The sequence below is a fragment of the Hipposideros armiger genome, unplaced genomic scaffold (assembly GCF_001890085.2).
Source record: "Hipposideros armiger isolate ML-2016 unplaced genomic scaffold, ASM189008v1 scaffold_306, whole genome shotgun sequence".
Lineage (NCBI taxonomy): Eukaryota > Metazoa > Chordata > Mammalia > Chiroptera > Hipposideridae > Hipposideros > Hipposideros armiger.
In genome coordinates, this window is record NW_017731656.1 from 92,130 (window position 1) to 107,548 (window position 15,419).

At 37.1% G+C, this 15,419-nt stretch overlaps 1 protein-coding gene across 3 annotated transcripts in view; it reads right to left on the reverse strand.

Annotated features, from left to right (window-relative positions):
• CHM (CHM Rab escort protein) overlaps positions 1 to 15,419 on the reverse strand; it is a 184,470-nt gene that overhangs the window by 44,286 nt on the left and 124,765 nt on the right. Inside the window, exons 9-11 of one of the 3 annotated variants that reach the window (XM_019659908.1) lie at positions 12,117 to 12,194; positions 2,660 to 2,764; positions 2,189 to 2,252 (exon numbers count right to left, since the gene is read on the reverse strand). In XM_019659908.1, coding sequence (XP_019515453.1) covers positions 2,189 to 2,252; positions 2,660 to 2,764; positions 12,117 to 12,194 — 247 coding nt within the window. The remainder of the gene's footprint in view (positions 1 to 2,188; positions 2,253 to 2,659; positions 2,765 to 12,116; positions 12,195 to 15,419) is intronic. The other 2 variants (XM_019659909.1, XM_019659910.1) reach the window with 2 other exon arrangements.

The window sequence follows — 15,419 nt, forward strand, 5'->3', positions numbered from 1 at the left end:
ACTTGTAAAAGGCCTTGGCCTTGACCAAGGAGGGGAACCCTCTCGGTAGTTTCTGTCCTGCTGTATATAAGTTGTGGGTGGTGGGGCTGGAGGTAAAGGGCCATTGTGTTTAGTAGGTGGACTCACTTCTCTCAGTGAAGTGGTGGCAGGGGAGGGTTGAGAGGTTTAAAAGAAGGTTCGGTAAAATAGTGAAGATTTGGACTAGGCACTGAGGAGAAAGGAGAAAGGGAGAAGGAGCTGTCTGAGGCCAGTGAAAGACCTAACTGGTGGTGGGTACTCAGGGTCCAGCTGAATGAGGTTGGTGCCCTTGACACTGGCAGTGCCAGTCTGTCTCTAGTTGTGTGGTTTTCTCAAGCAGCCCTCAGTGATAAAGGTGGAGATTATGGCGTCATCCAGCGATGGGGTTTTTCTCTGTGGGTGCGGTGGAAGAACATGACTACAAAAGAACTGAAGGTGTTACAGGAAGGGTAGTTCACAAGATCTACCATGGGGTCTAAGCACGGAAAAGGGAGAGGGTAGAATAGAGCTGGTAATCTGGGAGGAAACAGAGCGGACAAAGAATTGTAGGTCTCTTAACAGGTCAATGAGCAGGTTAGGTGGGGTTAAGAGAATGAAAGCTAAAGGACAGGAGCAAATTAATGCCACTGTAAACACATGACCTCCAGACTCAACTGGGCCATTGACACTGCCCAGCCATGTGACCATGAGATAGATCACTCTCCAAATCCCCACAGTGATTATTTGACATTTTCCCCTGAGCTTTGACACATCTCCACTCTCACACCCCCCATTCTCAGGAGAGGAACTCACCTTGTAATTTAAAGAGTACGTGGAACCCCTCAGATGGGCACTCTGAAACCTACAAATGATCCTGCATTCACACTCTTGTTTCAAGGGGTCTCACATCCCATCTAACATCAACACTTTTACCTGTTCTCTGAATCCCATCCTCCACAGCCTTTACCTGGACCTAGCTACATCAATCATCCTCCTTTTCTCCTGGGTATATTCAAGCTATCTCACTCTCTACTGGCTCCATCTCATCAGCTGAAATACACACTAATCTTTTTAAAAAAAGAGAAGCCCTATTCACTTCCACATCCTTCTTCAGGAACCACTTTCCCTCTCTTACTCTTCTCAGCTCAGCTTCTTCAGAAGTGTTTCTATTTGCTCTTTACTTTTCTGCCTCCCTGTTACTCTTCAACCAACTCACAAAGCTGATGGTTTTCTGAGAGATACAGACGAGTCAACTGGCAATTACAGGACAGTGTGATGAGTGCTACGATACATGCTGTACCATTCCTTGCTCACACTTGTCACGCTGATCTAGTTGCTATTTATCTGTGTGTATGTGTATCCTCCAGACTGCAAGCTATGAGAGCAGAGATGCTATCATGGTTAGCACTGTCTCGTCGGAGCCCAGCAAACTGGTTGTCATGTAAAAGGCACCCATTGTTTGCTGAATGATTAAATGAAAATACTGATGTTCATACACATAATAAACATGTTTGTTTTATACAATAGAAAGTTTCCAACTTAAGGAATATTAGGAACCTATTTTTGGTAGTTAACCATAGCACAGGTCTGACAGCCACAATTACTGAGTAAACTGTTTTTATCAGTCACTGTAAAATACAGTCAGAAGGAGAAGGGGCATACTTCTGGAATTTAAGTGTTCAGACTGATGGAAAACCACAGGTATAAGGACACTCTTACAAAATTGAGGGTGAGGAGGAGGAAGACAGCACGGAAATAGACACTGGTAATAAGGAAATATCAGAAATGAAAATGTGTGCTGTTACTCATTCACACCAGGCCTAATGGTGGGCTTACCACCAGTGTTGTAGGGTTGGTTACCATAAAGGCTTTTCCTCCAAGGTTTTTAAATAGATTCTCTGGGGATTACTTTTTTCTTCCCATAACAATTTCATAAAAATAGTTGTCAGAAAACAAGGATTTAGTCCAATATTCCTAGCATAAATCTGTTGCATAAGACACAATTATTTGTTTTGCTGGGCAGAAATATTTAAGAAACCAAGATTATTAAATAATTGTACTGTGTATTTAAAATACATTAAACATATTAGCACATATGGCTTAATACATTTTATTTCACCAATATTAATGCATACATATTACCATATTGATTAAGATAGCAACATATTAAAAAGTAAAGGACTGAAATTACCTGTTGGTCTGAATCTGCTTGTAATACAGATCTATCTGTAATCAGGACTGCCCTGGAGATCTGCCTATAATGCACAAAACAGTTAATCAGTGATTCAGATTCCATGGATAAGTTTCATTTATAGTTATATAACCACCAGAAGGCATGTTTCAAAGATTGAAGTCACGATAAAAGTGTCACCTCCCCAAACCAAGTCAAGTTCTGCTTTCATCTTTTCTTGGCTCATGAAAGGAGGATGTGTGACCTGCAGGCAAACCCCAGCTGATGCAATGGAGTCAAAATTAGGCTATGCTCCCCCAAAACCAGACACTATAAGAGAACAGTGGTAACATATTCAGTATCTTTTGTTTGGTATACATTTGCATCTTACTTGAGCAGCAGTCATACAGAAGTGTCAATATAATCACACAGCTAAATTTTCCTCAGTTTCACCTTCCCTTGGACAGTCGGTGAAGGGGTGGGGTGCCTTACCTGTACTGCACGTGCGAGCATGTGGTCTCAGAAAAATAACTGTCCTCCACAAGGAAATGCTTAGACATTATTCTCTGACCAAACTGATCTATGATTGCTTTGCATCTACGAAGAAGCATAGCAAAAAAGTTTTCATTGACGATTAAATCACTGAGCAAATGAACATAATCAGCTACCAATTTTGAATCTAAAAACCAATTTCTTAGAAGATTTAAAAATTGTGCACAATTTCATATTTTTGACACAAAACTGACACTAAATTAGAGAATACATATCATTGTTGCTATTTTGAAGACTTAAACTATAAAGTAAGGGTGAGACAGAACTTATTTATTTTGAGTAGCATTAATAAGTAACAAAGTTAGGACAAGTATTATCATTTAAGTTTTTCTAATGTTTAGGAAAATAGAAACTTTCCCTTTGTTTAGAAAACTGACTTTTTCTTAATAGATCTAAGAAAGGGGGGGATAAAAGTTCATTAAATACCTTGCTATATCATTTACAGTCTTTAAAACCCACTAAAGCCTTTTTATTTTTCTGTTAAGTGTTGCTTTCTCTTTTGTTCAAGAATAGCTATCTGGTCACACGTGTGATAATGTTTTTTTAAGAAAAGGACTAGAGCTTCTTTTAATATCTGTTTCCACTTTACTTCAAAGGATGATCATAGAAAGATTTCTTTCAAGTGCTGTTTCCAAATAAGGAAAACACTTATGCACGGACATTATCAGGTCTCTGTCATCTGATATGTGTTGGGGCAATGAATCATATAGAACCCTCCATTGACCTTCTTTCAATGTGTCTAGATAAAAGGATGAAAATTAGAATCCATCTCCTTGCAGTGCCACAAGTTATAAATGTACTTTATAGGGCTCATTATCCAAACTAATGGACTAAGGGCAACATCCTTGAAATGGACTTACCAGCACTGACAAAGCCAGTATGCAATATTTCAGGAACTATATGCAAATGCCTACATGTTTGCTATATCTTCTTATTATGGAAATATCACAGTTTACTTTTGTCACAGCTTCTCCTTTTGGGACCAGCACTATTTTATTAGAAATCTACTTATATGTTGTTCCTCATAAAATGCAAGCAAATAATTTCAAATTTCGACGGTATTTTAAATATACTGGTATAAATTCAAACATGCTATTTCACTCAAAATTAAGCCAAATAAGAGATATTTACTAGGCATAAAGGCATTAAAAATAAAATGATGAATACTCAAGACCAATCGTGAGACAAATTTGATGTGTATTTCCTAAAGGCAGATTATAATATACTGGTATTCTTGAATAAATGACGTGCCACTGTTGTCAGGAGAGACTATGATATCTCGTGATATTAGTACTACATAATATATAGTTGAATCAATTAACCACATAATAATATATAATGTAATAAAATTAATATGTTATTACATTAATATTTGTGATTTGTTTTCCATGTCAACTCCATTTCCTTATCTCCTCACATATCACTGAACAAGAGCTCTTGCCTTATAAAATACCTAACTAAATAGACATAAGGTATTTATACCTCAATACAATATTTTTCAAAATAATTATTTAAAAAGTAAAAAGGTAAGTTACTCACTCAGACTCCTGTTTTAAAGCATTCGTAAACAATTTCAAATACAAGGTACTTTAGGCAATGACTAAAAGAAATCTGCTTCTCTATCATTAAACACTGATAGCTCTTTGTCCTGAAAGCACTGACAACCTTTTTTCTTACCTTTAACTCAGAGACTATCTAAAGTCAAGAGGGAATAATCTGGGCAGAAAAAAAGGGGTTCAAATCTTCTATATATCTTGATAAGGATTTGGGTTATACAGATATATCATTTGTCAAAACTCAGCTAATGAGCACTTAAGATTTGGGCACCTCATCGTATGTAAATTTCACATCAAAAGAAAAAGCTATAAATAAATATTAAACTCTAATGATATTCATGCTGAGATGTTTAGGGGGAATTATACTGATGTCTAGAATGTACAGTGAAATGCTTTAAAAAGGTAAAAAGATGGATAGAGGAATGAACATTTGGGCAGATATATGATTAAGCAAGTACCTATATTAAAATGGTAATTGTAGACTCTAGATGGTGGATATACACATTGTTCATCATAAAATTCTTCCAACACTGATGTAGATTTGAAAATTTTCATCATAAAATGCTGGAATAAAATTGGGGTGTGGTGGCTAGTATAAATCCTGGATTCTAAGTCTTTGCAGAAAAGCTTCCCTTTAAATAAACTACACAATTAAATCCTGCCATAAGATATAGAGACCTCCTTGCTTTGTAGGATTCCAAGAGCTTAATAGGGTTGCTTTAATGGTAGCTACACTTTTGGTGACAGGTAGGCATTGGTTTCAGAAGCTGTGATACTAAAAGGAACTACTGGGGCCACTCAAAATGGAAGTATGGGGGGCATGGGGATTATGGAGCTCAACTGCACAAGGACAATAAGCCAATAAATGTGCCTATTTATGCTGAAGCTTCTGGACGAAACAGTGATTCTCAGAGGAGGAGGAGAAGGAAGCAAATCAGAATCACACCTGGGGGACTTTTCAAATTATAAGTACCCCTGGAGATTCTGATAAGCTCCCAAATCCCAGGGAAGAATCACTGTCAAGCATGCCACTGTTACTAGTGTATCTGTATGCTGTGCTAGGTGGAGAAAAGTCAAGAGCTATTGCTACATAAAAAATATTGATTTCTGCAGAAATTGAGGTTATGGTCACATATCCCCTGTCAGTCTGGTAGATGATAATAACAGGACTCACCTGATCCTCTCATTCTGAAGTACTAAGGCTCTAGACCTGAACAAAGCTGTTCAAAGCAAGACAAGTTTAAGTAAGTGATAAGATTTGTTTTCCCCTCAGATACTTGACTTACTGTCATGTATTTGGCCTAATTAGGAGAACAATGAAGAAAGGAATATTGCCTTGGAACCTAGACTTGGAGTTTGTATTATAAGACTAATATAAAAATTAGATGACATTCAAGTAATGGAAAACAGCAAAATGAAACAGTGCTGCCAGAGACATTAAAATACCCTCCTGCCCACTCCTCGCACATGAACCTGAGGAAGCCATTAAAGATTAAAAGCATTTTGGATTTAGTTGAGGGCTTTCCTGAGCCTCATAAATTGAGGAGGAACATGATAGGAGTTCCCAGTTACAGGGATGCAATGACCACAGAGTTGATCATAAGAATCACTGAAGCCAGACAGAACATTTCTAGAGCTGAGCTTTCTAAATCAACAAATCAAATAGTCAGTTCTGGGTTCGCTGACCCGAGGGCATAAATAGCGAAATGATAATAAGGAAGAAAACATTCAGCAAGATGAAACTCTTTATCTGGAATTTGACCCAGAAGAGAAAAATAACATTAAAACAGGTATCCAACCTCTATGATCTTCAGAATTAATACCCCAACTAACTGTATGATAAGGAATGCAGAAATCACATACGAAATAATTAAAAGGAATATATATGAAGGCAATCAGAAGATCCCCAATCACTGAATGAAACAAAATAATTCTTCCATGCTTTCTCACACACATGCCACCTTTTCAATGAAACCATTCCAAAACACTTATCACTCATTTCTCTTGGGTACAAATCCACTCCAATAGTTTCAAACACCATTATTAACCTGCTCTGGCCAACCAAAGCTCTGTATCCATATTTTTAACTATTTATTATCTAGTTCCTTCTGGAGAGGCTCCAAACAACACTTTTTCAACCCAGCATGCCCCAAACTGAGTTCATCATGGCTCCTCATCTGCTTCCCCCCTTGGAATCCCTGACCAGCACTTAAGAGTTTCCCTAGCTCAGAATCTCTCTTCCCATATCTAAGCTGCTACACAATTTTCATTCCACCTTATAAAGATTTCTTGAAACTCACCCCTTCTCTCCATCTCCACTGACATTGCCTTAGACTCTTGTTAAGTCTAATAAGACAATGGACTATTAGCAAGTTGGTAGCTCATTTGCTCGACATAAATGTATGGCATAATGACGATGTGCCAATCACTGTTCTAAAAGGTGAGAATAAAAATATCTTGTCCTTAATGAACTGCCAAAGAAATGAAGATTTAGGCACAGGGAATTAAAAGACAATGCCCAAGTCCAGTGATAAGATGAGGATAGGGCATCATGAAATCACTAAGGGGAGGTACCTAACTCTGCATAGCAGGGGGAGGGATGGAGTATCAGGCAATGGCCTGAGGGGAAGTAGTACATTAGTTGCTTTGGAAAGATGAAAACCAGTTAAGCAAGCAAATAAAAACACTTCCCGTAGAAAGGCAGCATGTGCAGGGGTACAGAGGCAAGAAAGAGAAATACAGGGAACCACAGGCAGTTCAGTGTTAATTGTCAATAAAATAGAAGTGGGGTGGGGAGAGAGATGAGCTTAGAGAGGCAGGCAGAGACCAGATCCCAGAGTTTCACTTGTCATGTAAAAGGGTCTTAAACTTTATTCTGAAGTGATATAAAGCTACTGAAGCTTTTTCCACAGGGAGGGTCAGGGCTAACTCTGCATACTGAACAGATCTCATTGCGTAATTATCTCGTTAATTTATTTGTTCTTTAATGTCCCCCAGCAGACTCTAAACTCTGTGAGAACAAAGGCCATGATTGTTTTGTTCTCTGCTGTATCCCCAGTGCTTGGCACACAGAAAACAGCTAATACTTGTTGCATGGATGGCTGAATGGATGGATGGATGATGCAAGTATTCCATGCACATGGACACTGTAGAAACAGAAATAAAGATACAGAATCTCTGATTTACGAGGTAAAGAATCTCTTTTCATCACAGGGTTTCTCCCAAATCACTGCCAAAATTACTAACGTAAAAGTAGCAAATCTAATCTTATAATTTACCCACTTAAAACTATCACTGACCATAGTCCAAACTCCTTAGTGCAACATGGAAGGATCTTCACTATATATATATATATATCACTCCTCCACGGGATTCCAAATGATCCAATTACATGAATTGAGTTCTTGTTGTGTGTAACAAAGGGTTCTACATGCTTTATCTGTTCACTTAATACTCAAAATAACCCAGTGAGGTGGGAACTGTCATGTACCACTTTACAGATAAAGAAACTAGAGCACAGAGAGGTTAAACAACTTGTTCAAATTCACTCAGCTAGGAAGTGGGGAAGCCAGGATACAGATCTAGGTCTATCTGACTTTAGAGCCTACACTCTTCACTGCAGACACTTTGTACACAAGGGCAAGGTTCGTGTTTCATTCATTACTTTATCCCCATAGGAACTAGCATGGGGGTTGTTGGAGGTTAAATATTAGACTATTACCACTATCATTTTGTAAATGGAACATGCAAAAATCAGAAACTCAGCAATTTTCCTACAATGACAAATGGTATTCAGTGACCTCATACATGGTCTAACATACTATTCACCACTAACTTCCAAGTATCTGGGAAAGGTATAGTTGTTATTCCTGATATCACAAACAGAATATTTCCAGGAAATAGCCATAGCAGGAAATCTAGTGAGACAGCTGAAGTACACAAGGAACACTAGCTGTAATAATTAGATTTGGACTATTGGTTACAGACGTATCTAGTCCAAGGTTATCCATACCCTACCCTAGTATCAAATACTGTATTGCTAAATGGCCAAATCTAATTTACAGGAGTTTTACATGGTCAGCACAGCTGCGAAGGAAAAGGAAGCTGCTCAACAAGAACATTCAGTGTTTCCAGAAACAGTAAACAGAGGGTTTCAGTATGAGAATTTAATGAGAGGGTATAGAAAAGAACTACTGGTACCTATGTCCTCTAAAAATTAAGAAAGTAGAGCCAATGGATCATATAGCACAGAGAGCGTAGTCAATGGAGATCTCAGGAAAGGCAACTTAAACAAAAGTGAAAAATAATATCTAGCTGAAAATAAGTATGCATTTGGTTACACAGTCCATACTTCTCTCAAAGTTTATACAATACTTTGATGTGTAATCACCACATTAAATATGATGATACATAAGTGCTACGATCATTTATGCTTCTATCAGCTTTCCTCAATAGAAGGCGAAAAGAAAAGCACAAAAAATTATCATCAGTTTTTAATCTTCATTCATCCATTTAATACATACTTTTTGAGTATATAATGGGTCATAGGAACCAGCCTTGCTTCTGGAGATGTAGTAATGAGATCCTGCCTTTTCTTACAGGGCATTAAAAAAACAATCAGACAAGGGGACCTGACTCAGGAGCCTGGCAAAGGGTTCTGATCTACTCTGCAGGATCACAAAATGATCAACTTTGACCTTAGCCGTGAGGCACGAGTAGCTCTTAACTACACCAAAGGGGAGAGATGTCAAGTGTTCCACACAGAAAAATAGGAACAGAAAGGCAATCTAAGGAGACAAATGCAAATGCAGATTCCTTGATTAATATTTTAATTACACTTAGCATAAACAATCATTTGAGTCAACCTGGAAACCTTAAAAAGAAATATATACTGCATATACCCAAATATATGTTCAAGGTGTTTCCCTTAAAAAATTATTCCTCACTTTATACTAAGTCCTGATAAAATATCTCCTATTTCTGGTAGCTCTCTCAATTATTTTTATTTGAACAACAAAGTAGTGTTTAGGAAAGATACATGAGCCTAAGTCAACTTCAATCAATGCTCGCTTTAGATATTTATGGAGATTATTTGACTTGATATAATGGATTTTTTTTAAAGAGGCAAAACATCATTATAAATTTGGTAATTATTAGTGAAGGTATGAATGTACAATCTTTAAGTATTAGCTGTCTCTTACATAAAACTTTTGAAGATCACTTAAGCGATTCAGTACTGTGAGAATATTGTAGATGTCATGAATATTATGAATGCAGGTCAAATTTTAAAAACTGTTCTACTATTAAGGAAATAAATAGTTATGGTTTGGAATAAATTTTCCAGTAGAAGAATCACACATAGAATTCAAAATGGCTGTATCTTAAACAACCAAGATGAACAAGAGAAAAAATATTCATTAGAAAACTGGGGTTCTAGTAAAATAATAGTACAATAGCCTAAGTAGACATTTTGGTATTTCATTTATATCCATAAAAGTAGACAAATACATGTTAATTTTTAAAGATTTCTCACTGGGACTGCAGATTACACTAATATGTGATAATGGCCTACATTTGGGCATACAAAACATTTTAAGATAATTTATTTCCAAATGTTGAGGGAAAACTAAGTACTTTCTAGGTATTTTCATTAACCAAAACATGTCATATCTGGGAGAAAACTCGGAGATTACTGCAGAGTCCATCTAACTCATCTTACATATAAAGGAACTGGCCCAGAGAAAAATAACTCGCCCATTGTCATTCTTGGCAGCAATAAAGGTTCAGGTCTTCTCGCATTCTAGGACTACCTGACCATGCATGCCTTAGGAGCTATTAGACAATAATTATTGATTGAAGTCTTTCTATGAAGATACAGAAGAAATGTTAATTCAGTAGCAATCTGTTTGGTATTTAAAATTCATATTTAATTTTAGTAGATCTGGAAGGTTCATCTTGATAAGAGCTTAGAATGAATTAGGATCCAGAGCCCCCAGGCCATCATGAAACACAGTACCATTGGCTCAGTCCTGAACTTTACGTTATAGATCAGTGTTTCTCAGTGTCATCTAAGAAGCACCTACATTAGATTCATTTGGGGTGTTTCTGAAACTGCAAATGCCCTGGCTCTACTCTAAGTACATTATCTAATTTTACTCTCCTAGGGTGAGGCTCAAACATCCGCATGTTGTGTTTTGTTTTTGTTTTACAAGTTAACTTGGTGATTCTCAAGCACATTAAAATTTGAAAACTACCAAACTTTGGTCTTTAGATCCTCAGCCCTCAGATATCTGTTGCAACTGAAATCTGCAGCATATCATAAAGAAGAGTTCCTCTGTTCACAGTTTGTAATAAAAATAAAGTCAACGTGAAGGTAAATGTAGCCTTTGTTCAACAAATGCTATTACTGAATTAACGTAACCATTTTTTTTTAGACAAACACGAGCCACGCAAATTCTTCATGTCACTAAGAGTAACATGTGGGACTGGAATGGGGCCCAGAATAGGTAAAAGGATCTAAGTAAATAAGCACCAAACAAGTAATTCATTATCTGGCTTTCCATCATGGGAACATGCTCATGCTTCAAAATGAATACATAAAGAAAAATGCTTCTAAAAATCATAAAGACAACTATGCCTTCATGAACCTCCACAGAGCTCTTCATGAGCCAATATATGAATATCCTGGGCCTTCGGAGATAGATTTTTCATGTTTCATTTATGTAGCGCCTTTATGTTAAAGTACTATTAAGTATTTTGTCAGCCTTTAAACCATGTGTCTACTTTATCTTATAATGGAGAATTATTTTTCTAAAGCAAATTTACTATCTAAATATTATATGATCTGGAGTTGAATTTTTTCCCCACTATACCTAAAAATACTAGGTATTGCACTATATAACTAGTCTATAAGAAGATAACAGACATTTTATGCCACTTAGACTATAGGAAATTATTGCAAAATGAAAGAAACAGCTTAAAATTTATATTTTTAAGCTTCTGAATGAACAATTTCTTTATATTCCCCTAAAAACAGTCATCCAAGAGATATGTCAGTAGATACTGAAGAACACAAAACAAAAACACAGTAGCAATTTAAATAGCTCCTAAAAGTTGATCCAATTGACCCATTTAAATTTTAATGTAAAACCTAGAAATCAAAGAATACTACTTACTTAGTGTAATTCAGAGAACAGCATATGTTAGTAACTAAATAATAAACTCCAGAAAAATATAATTGAAATACAAAAATGCACAAATAGGTGGTGCTCTGCTTTTTTTAAAAAGCAGGTACATTCTTATTTCAATCCTAAACCAGCCTGCAGGCCTGCTCTGGTTGTAAAAGAATTTATCTTCAGATAACAGGGCAGCATAGTTTATGACAACAATCTACCTAAAAACTCATTAAAGTCTTTTCTCTTGGAGTGACATGCATTATCAGCAGAGATTAATCTGATGAGTCTTTAGGTGAGCTCCATTTTTAAAAATGCAATAACAGAGGGCTTTGTTGTCATCTGATGAAAATCAATTAGAGGAGGTAAGGCCACAAGGAAAACTAACATCACTCATCACCCACCCCCAGCAGCTGAAATGATTTGTCTTCCAAGCTTGGGTGATCAGGAGCTATAGTCATATTGCAGGGAAATTAATTTAGTTTCTATATTCTGAACTCACTTTCCTTGTTCTGGAGGATCTAAACACAAATTACTTTTAATCAAGGTTGATATGTTATTAATACCAAGGAGGATCTTTGAAGAACCATTTTTTAAAAATCGACTTTAGCATTTTTCACCTCTGCTTGGGGTGTAAATATATAGGAAGGTAACTTATGTCATCCTTACTTTCCAGATTCTTTGTCCACAACAAGGCACTGTACTGAATGGCGAAGACAATAGATTCCACCAAACACAGCACACATCCTGGAAGAGAATAGAGAAAGAGAAGTAGGATTCTTGAGGTGAAAATTAAGGTAACGTTATTTTCTTTTAGTATCGTACATTTAATAACTGGCCTTATAGACAATGGATTTTGATAATGTATTATTTTCTCTATCATGACATTAAGAATTTATCAGAGGTAAGATTAGTAATATTTTGACACAACAGAGGTCCTACTTCTAATAGTTCAACGTGGAAGACTAGAACTGTGTGTGACCAAGCCAAAAATTTCCCGAAGCAAAGCTCAGCTGTCCCCCCAAGCCAGCTACTGACTACATAAGATACACAGATTACAAACAGCCTCAAGAGGTGATGTCACCTCCAACAGAAGAGACCACACAGAAATGTTAAGGAGGAAACAAGCAGGGAAGACTCTGGGAGACCCCTGGAGATTTTGCTTACCAAAGAGAAAGCAAAAGCTAAACTGGGAACTGAAAACTACAGCAGTTAAGAACATGAGTTAATGTTGCAGAAGCGCTCTAAGAAGTTTGCCCTCTCGTGAATCTAAGGGCTTGGGTTTTAATGCCCATACAGGCAAAGGAGAGGCCTTAGGTTCCAAACAAGGCAGGCAGTAGAAAATGAGATGTTCTCTCAGAATGTCCGGATCCTTTAGGGCAGCAGTTCTCAACCTGTGGGTCGCGACCCCTTTGGGGGTCGAACAACCCTTTCACAGGGGTTGCCTAAGACTATTGGAAAACACATATTTTCGATGGTCTTAGGAACCGAGACACCGCTTCTCTATCCGTCTCCAGGCGGGTCCGCCCACATACAGATACGCCCACATACGAGTACACGGCGTGATGACATCACAGTGCCAACCCCATCACATACACCCCGTACAAATACAGGTGTATGTGACAGGGTTGGCACCATAATGTACTTATGCGGACCAGTCACACATGTGTAGAGAGCAGCTACTGTGTAGAAAGCAGCTGCTGTGTTGAAAGCAGCAGTATTGGAGGTAAAACGACACTTCATGAATTATAAATATTTCACAATATATAATTACATATTGTTTTTGTGATTAATCACTATGCTTTAATTATGTTCAATTTGTAACAATGCAAATACATCCTGCATATCAGATATTTACATTACGATTCATAACAGTAGCAAAATTACAGTTATAGAGTAGCAACAGAAATAATTTTATGGTTGGGGGTCACCACAACATGAAGAACTGTATTAAGGGGTCACGGCATTAGGAAGGTTGAGACCCACTGCTTTAGGGACTACACTTCAGTGAAAGGATGGTCTAGGAGGGGAAAATCACTTACTACAATAGGGAGAAAACAAAAGAAATTGTTTTATCTAAAGCTGTGTGGAGGAAAACTATACCTCTGTATTTACAACCAGTAGTCTGCCCTCACAAGGTTGGGGGTTTGAAATTACTACATGATCCAAGAAACTTTAACCAATACAATACCATGAAAAGTGGCTCTGGGTCAGTAGCACCCATGGAGACTTGGTAAAAAGCAATTGCTAAAACTTTCTGAGCGATATGGCCTCAACCCAGGCTACATGAGATTGCCACAGATTGAGTCCCTTTACGATGAGTTCATAATCTAAAATGATACAACAGATGAAGAAATGTATCTTATTCTGAGTGAGAATTAACAGACACAACAAACAGCAGGATTATACTCCCAGGAACTGTATTCAGATTATAGAACTATCAGACAGAGCTTATGAGTATGCTTAAAAGGGATGAATTAAAAACGTAAGAGTAATGGGAAGTCCAGAAAGAAGGCTGCAATACACTAAATAATGCCCCCACTAATGATGTGCCCATTCTAATCTCTGGAACCTGTGGATATGTTCCTTTACACAGCAAGAGGGCCTCAGCAAATGTATCAAATTAAGGATCTTGAGATAAGAAGATTAACTTGGATTATACTCGTGGGTGCAATATCATCAGAAAGGTACTTTAAAAAAGGAAGCAGGGGGCTCAAAGTCAGGGAAGATCTGAAGAAGGAAGCAGATTGCAGTGATGCTGTTGCTGGAAGGAGGTCAGAAGCCAAGGAACTCAGGGAGCCTTTAGAAGCTGGAAAAGGAAAGAATCAGATTCTCCCCTAGAGCTCCAAGAAGGAATGCAACGCTGCATACCCATTTTAGACTTCTGACCTCTAGGAATGTAAGATAACAAATTCGTTTTGTTTTAAGATACTAAGTTTGCAGTAATTTGCTATGGCAGCAATAGCAAACTAATACAAAGACCCATACATATATAGGCATGATTATGACAGTGCTGGCATTACAGACCCGTGGGGAAAGAATGGACCATTGAAAAAATGGTTTAGAGACAATATGGAGAAAATAATTATATCCCTGTTTTATACCATATTCAGAATCAATTCCAGGTAGATAAAAGGCACAAATATAAAAGGGAAAACTTCTAGAAGAAAATACAGGAGGATGTATTTTGGGCTCAGGGGAAAGAATTATTTCTTAAATAAGATGCAAAAAAAAATCCTATAGAAAAATATTGAGAAAATGGTGTACTTTAAAATTATAAACATCTGGACAGAAACAAAAAATTGAAAAGAAAACCCGCAGTCTAGGAAAGATGTGCAAATATATTACAAATTGTTTAAAAATATCAGTTTGGATAATAATTTGGCAGTATCTAGTCAAGTTGAAGATGCATACATCTACAGTGCAGCAATTCTACGATGAGGGACAACTCTTACAAAACGTTTTATACACGTACAGTAAAACCTTGAATTGCGAGTAACTTGATTTGCAAGTGTTCTGCAAGACAAGCAAACATTTCTAATACATTTTAATGTGGTAAACGAGCGATGTCTTGCAATTTGAGTAGTTTGTTTCCGGAATGAATTATGCTCAAACCAAGGTATTACTGTATACAAGATGGCATAAAAATATCTGTTGCTGCATTATTTTTAGACAGCATGGCATAGCGGTTATGTGGAAAGATTCTGACTGCCTGAGTTCATAACCCAGCTATTCTCTATAATGGCTGTGTGACTTGAAACAAGGTATTTAACCTCTCTGTATTCTATTATTTTTCATCTATAGAATGAGAAGAAGTACACTTATCTCATAGAGGAGTCTTCTGCGGATTAAATGAGTTAATATTTGTAAAGAACCTACACAGTACCTGACACACAATAAAAATTACACTAGCACTGACGAATTAAATAAAATAGGTACTATTTGACATATGTTACATGCATCCTAGATATC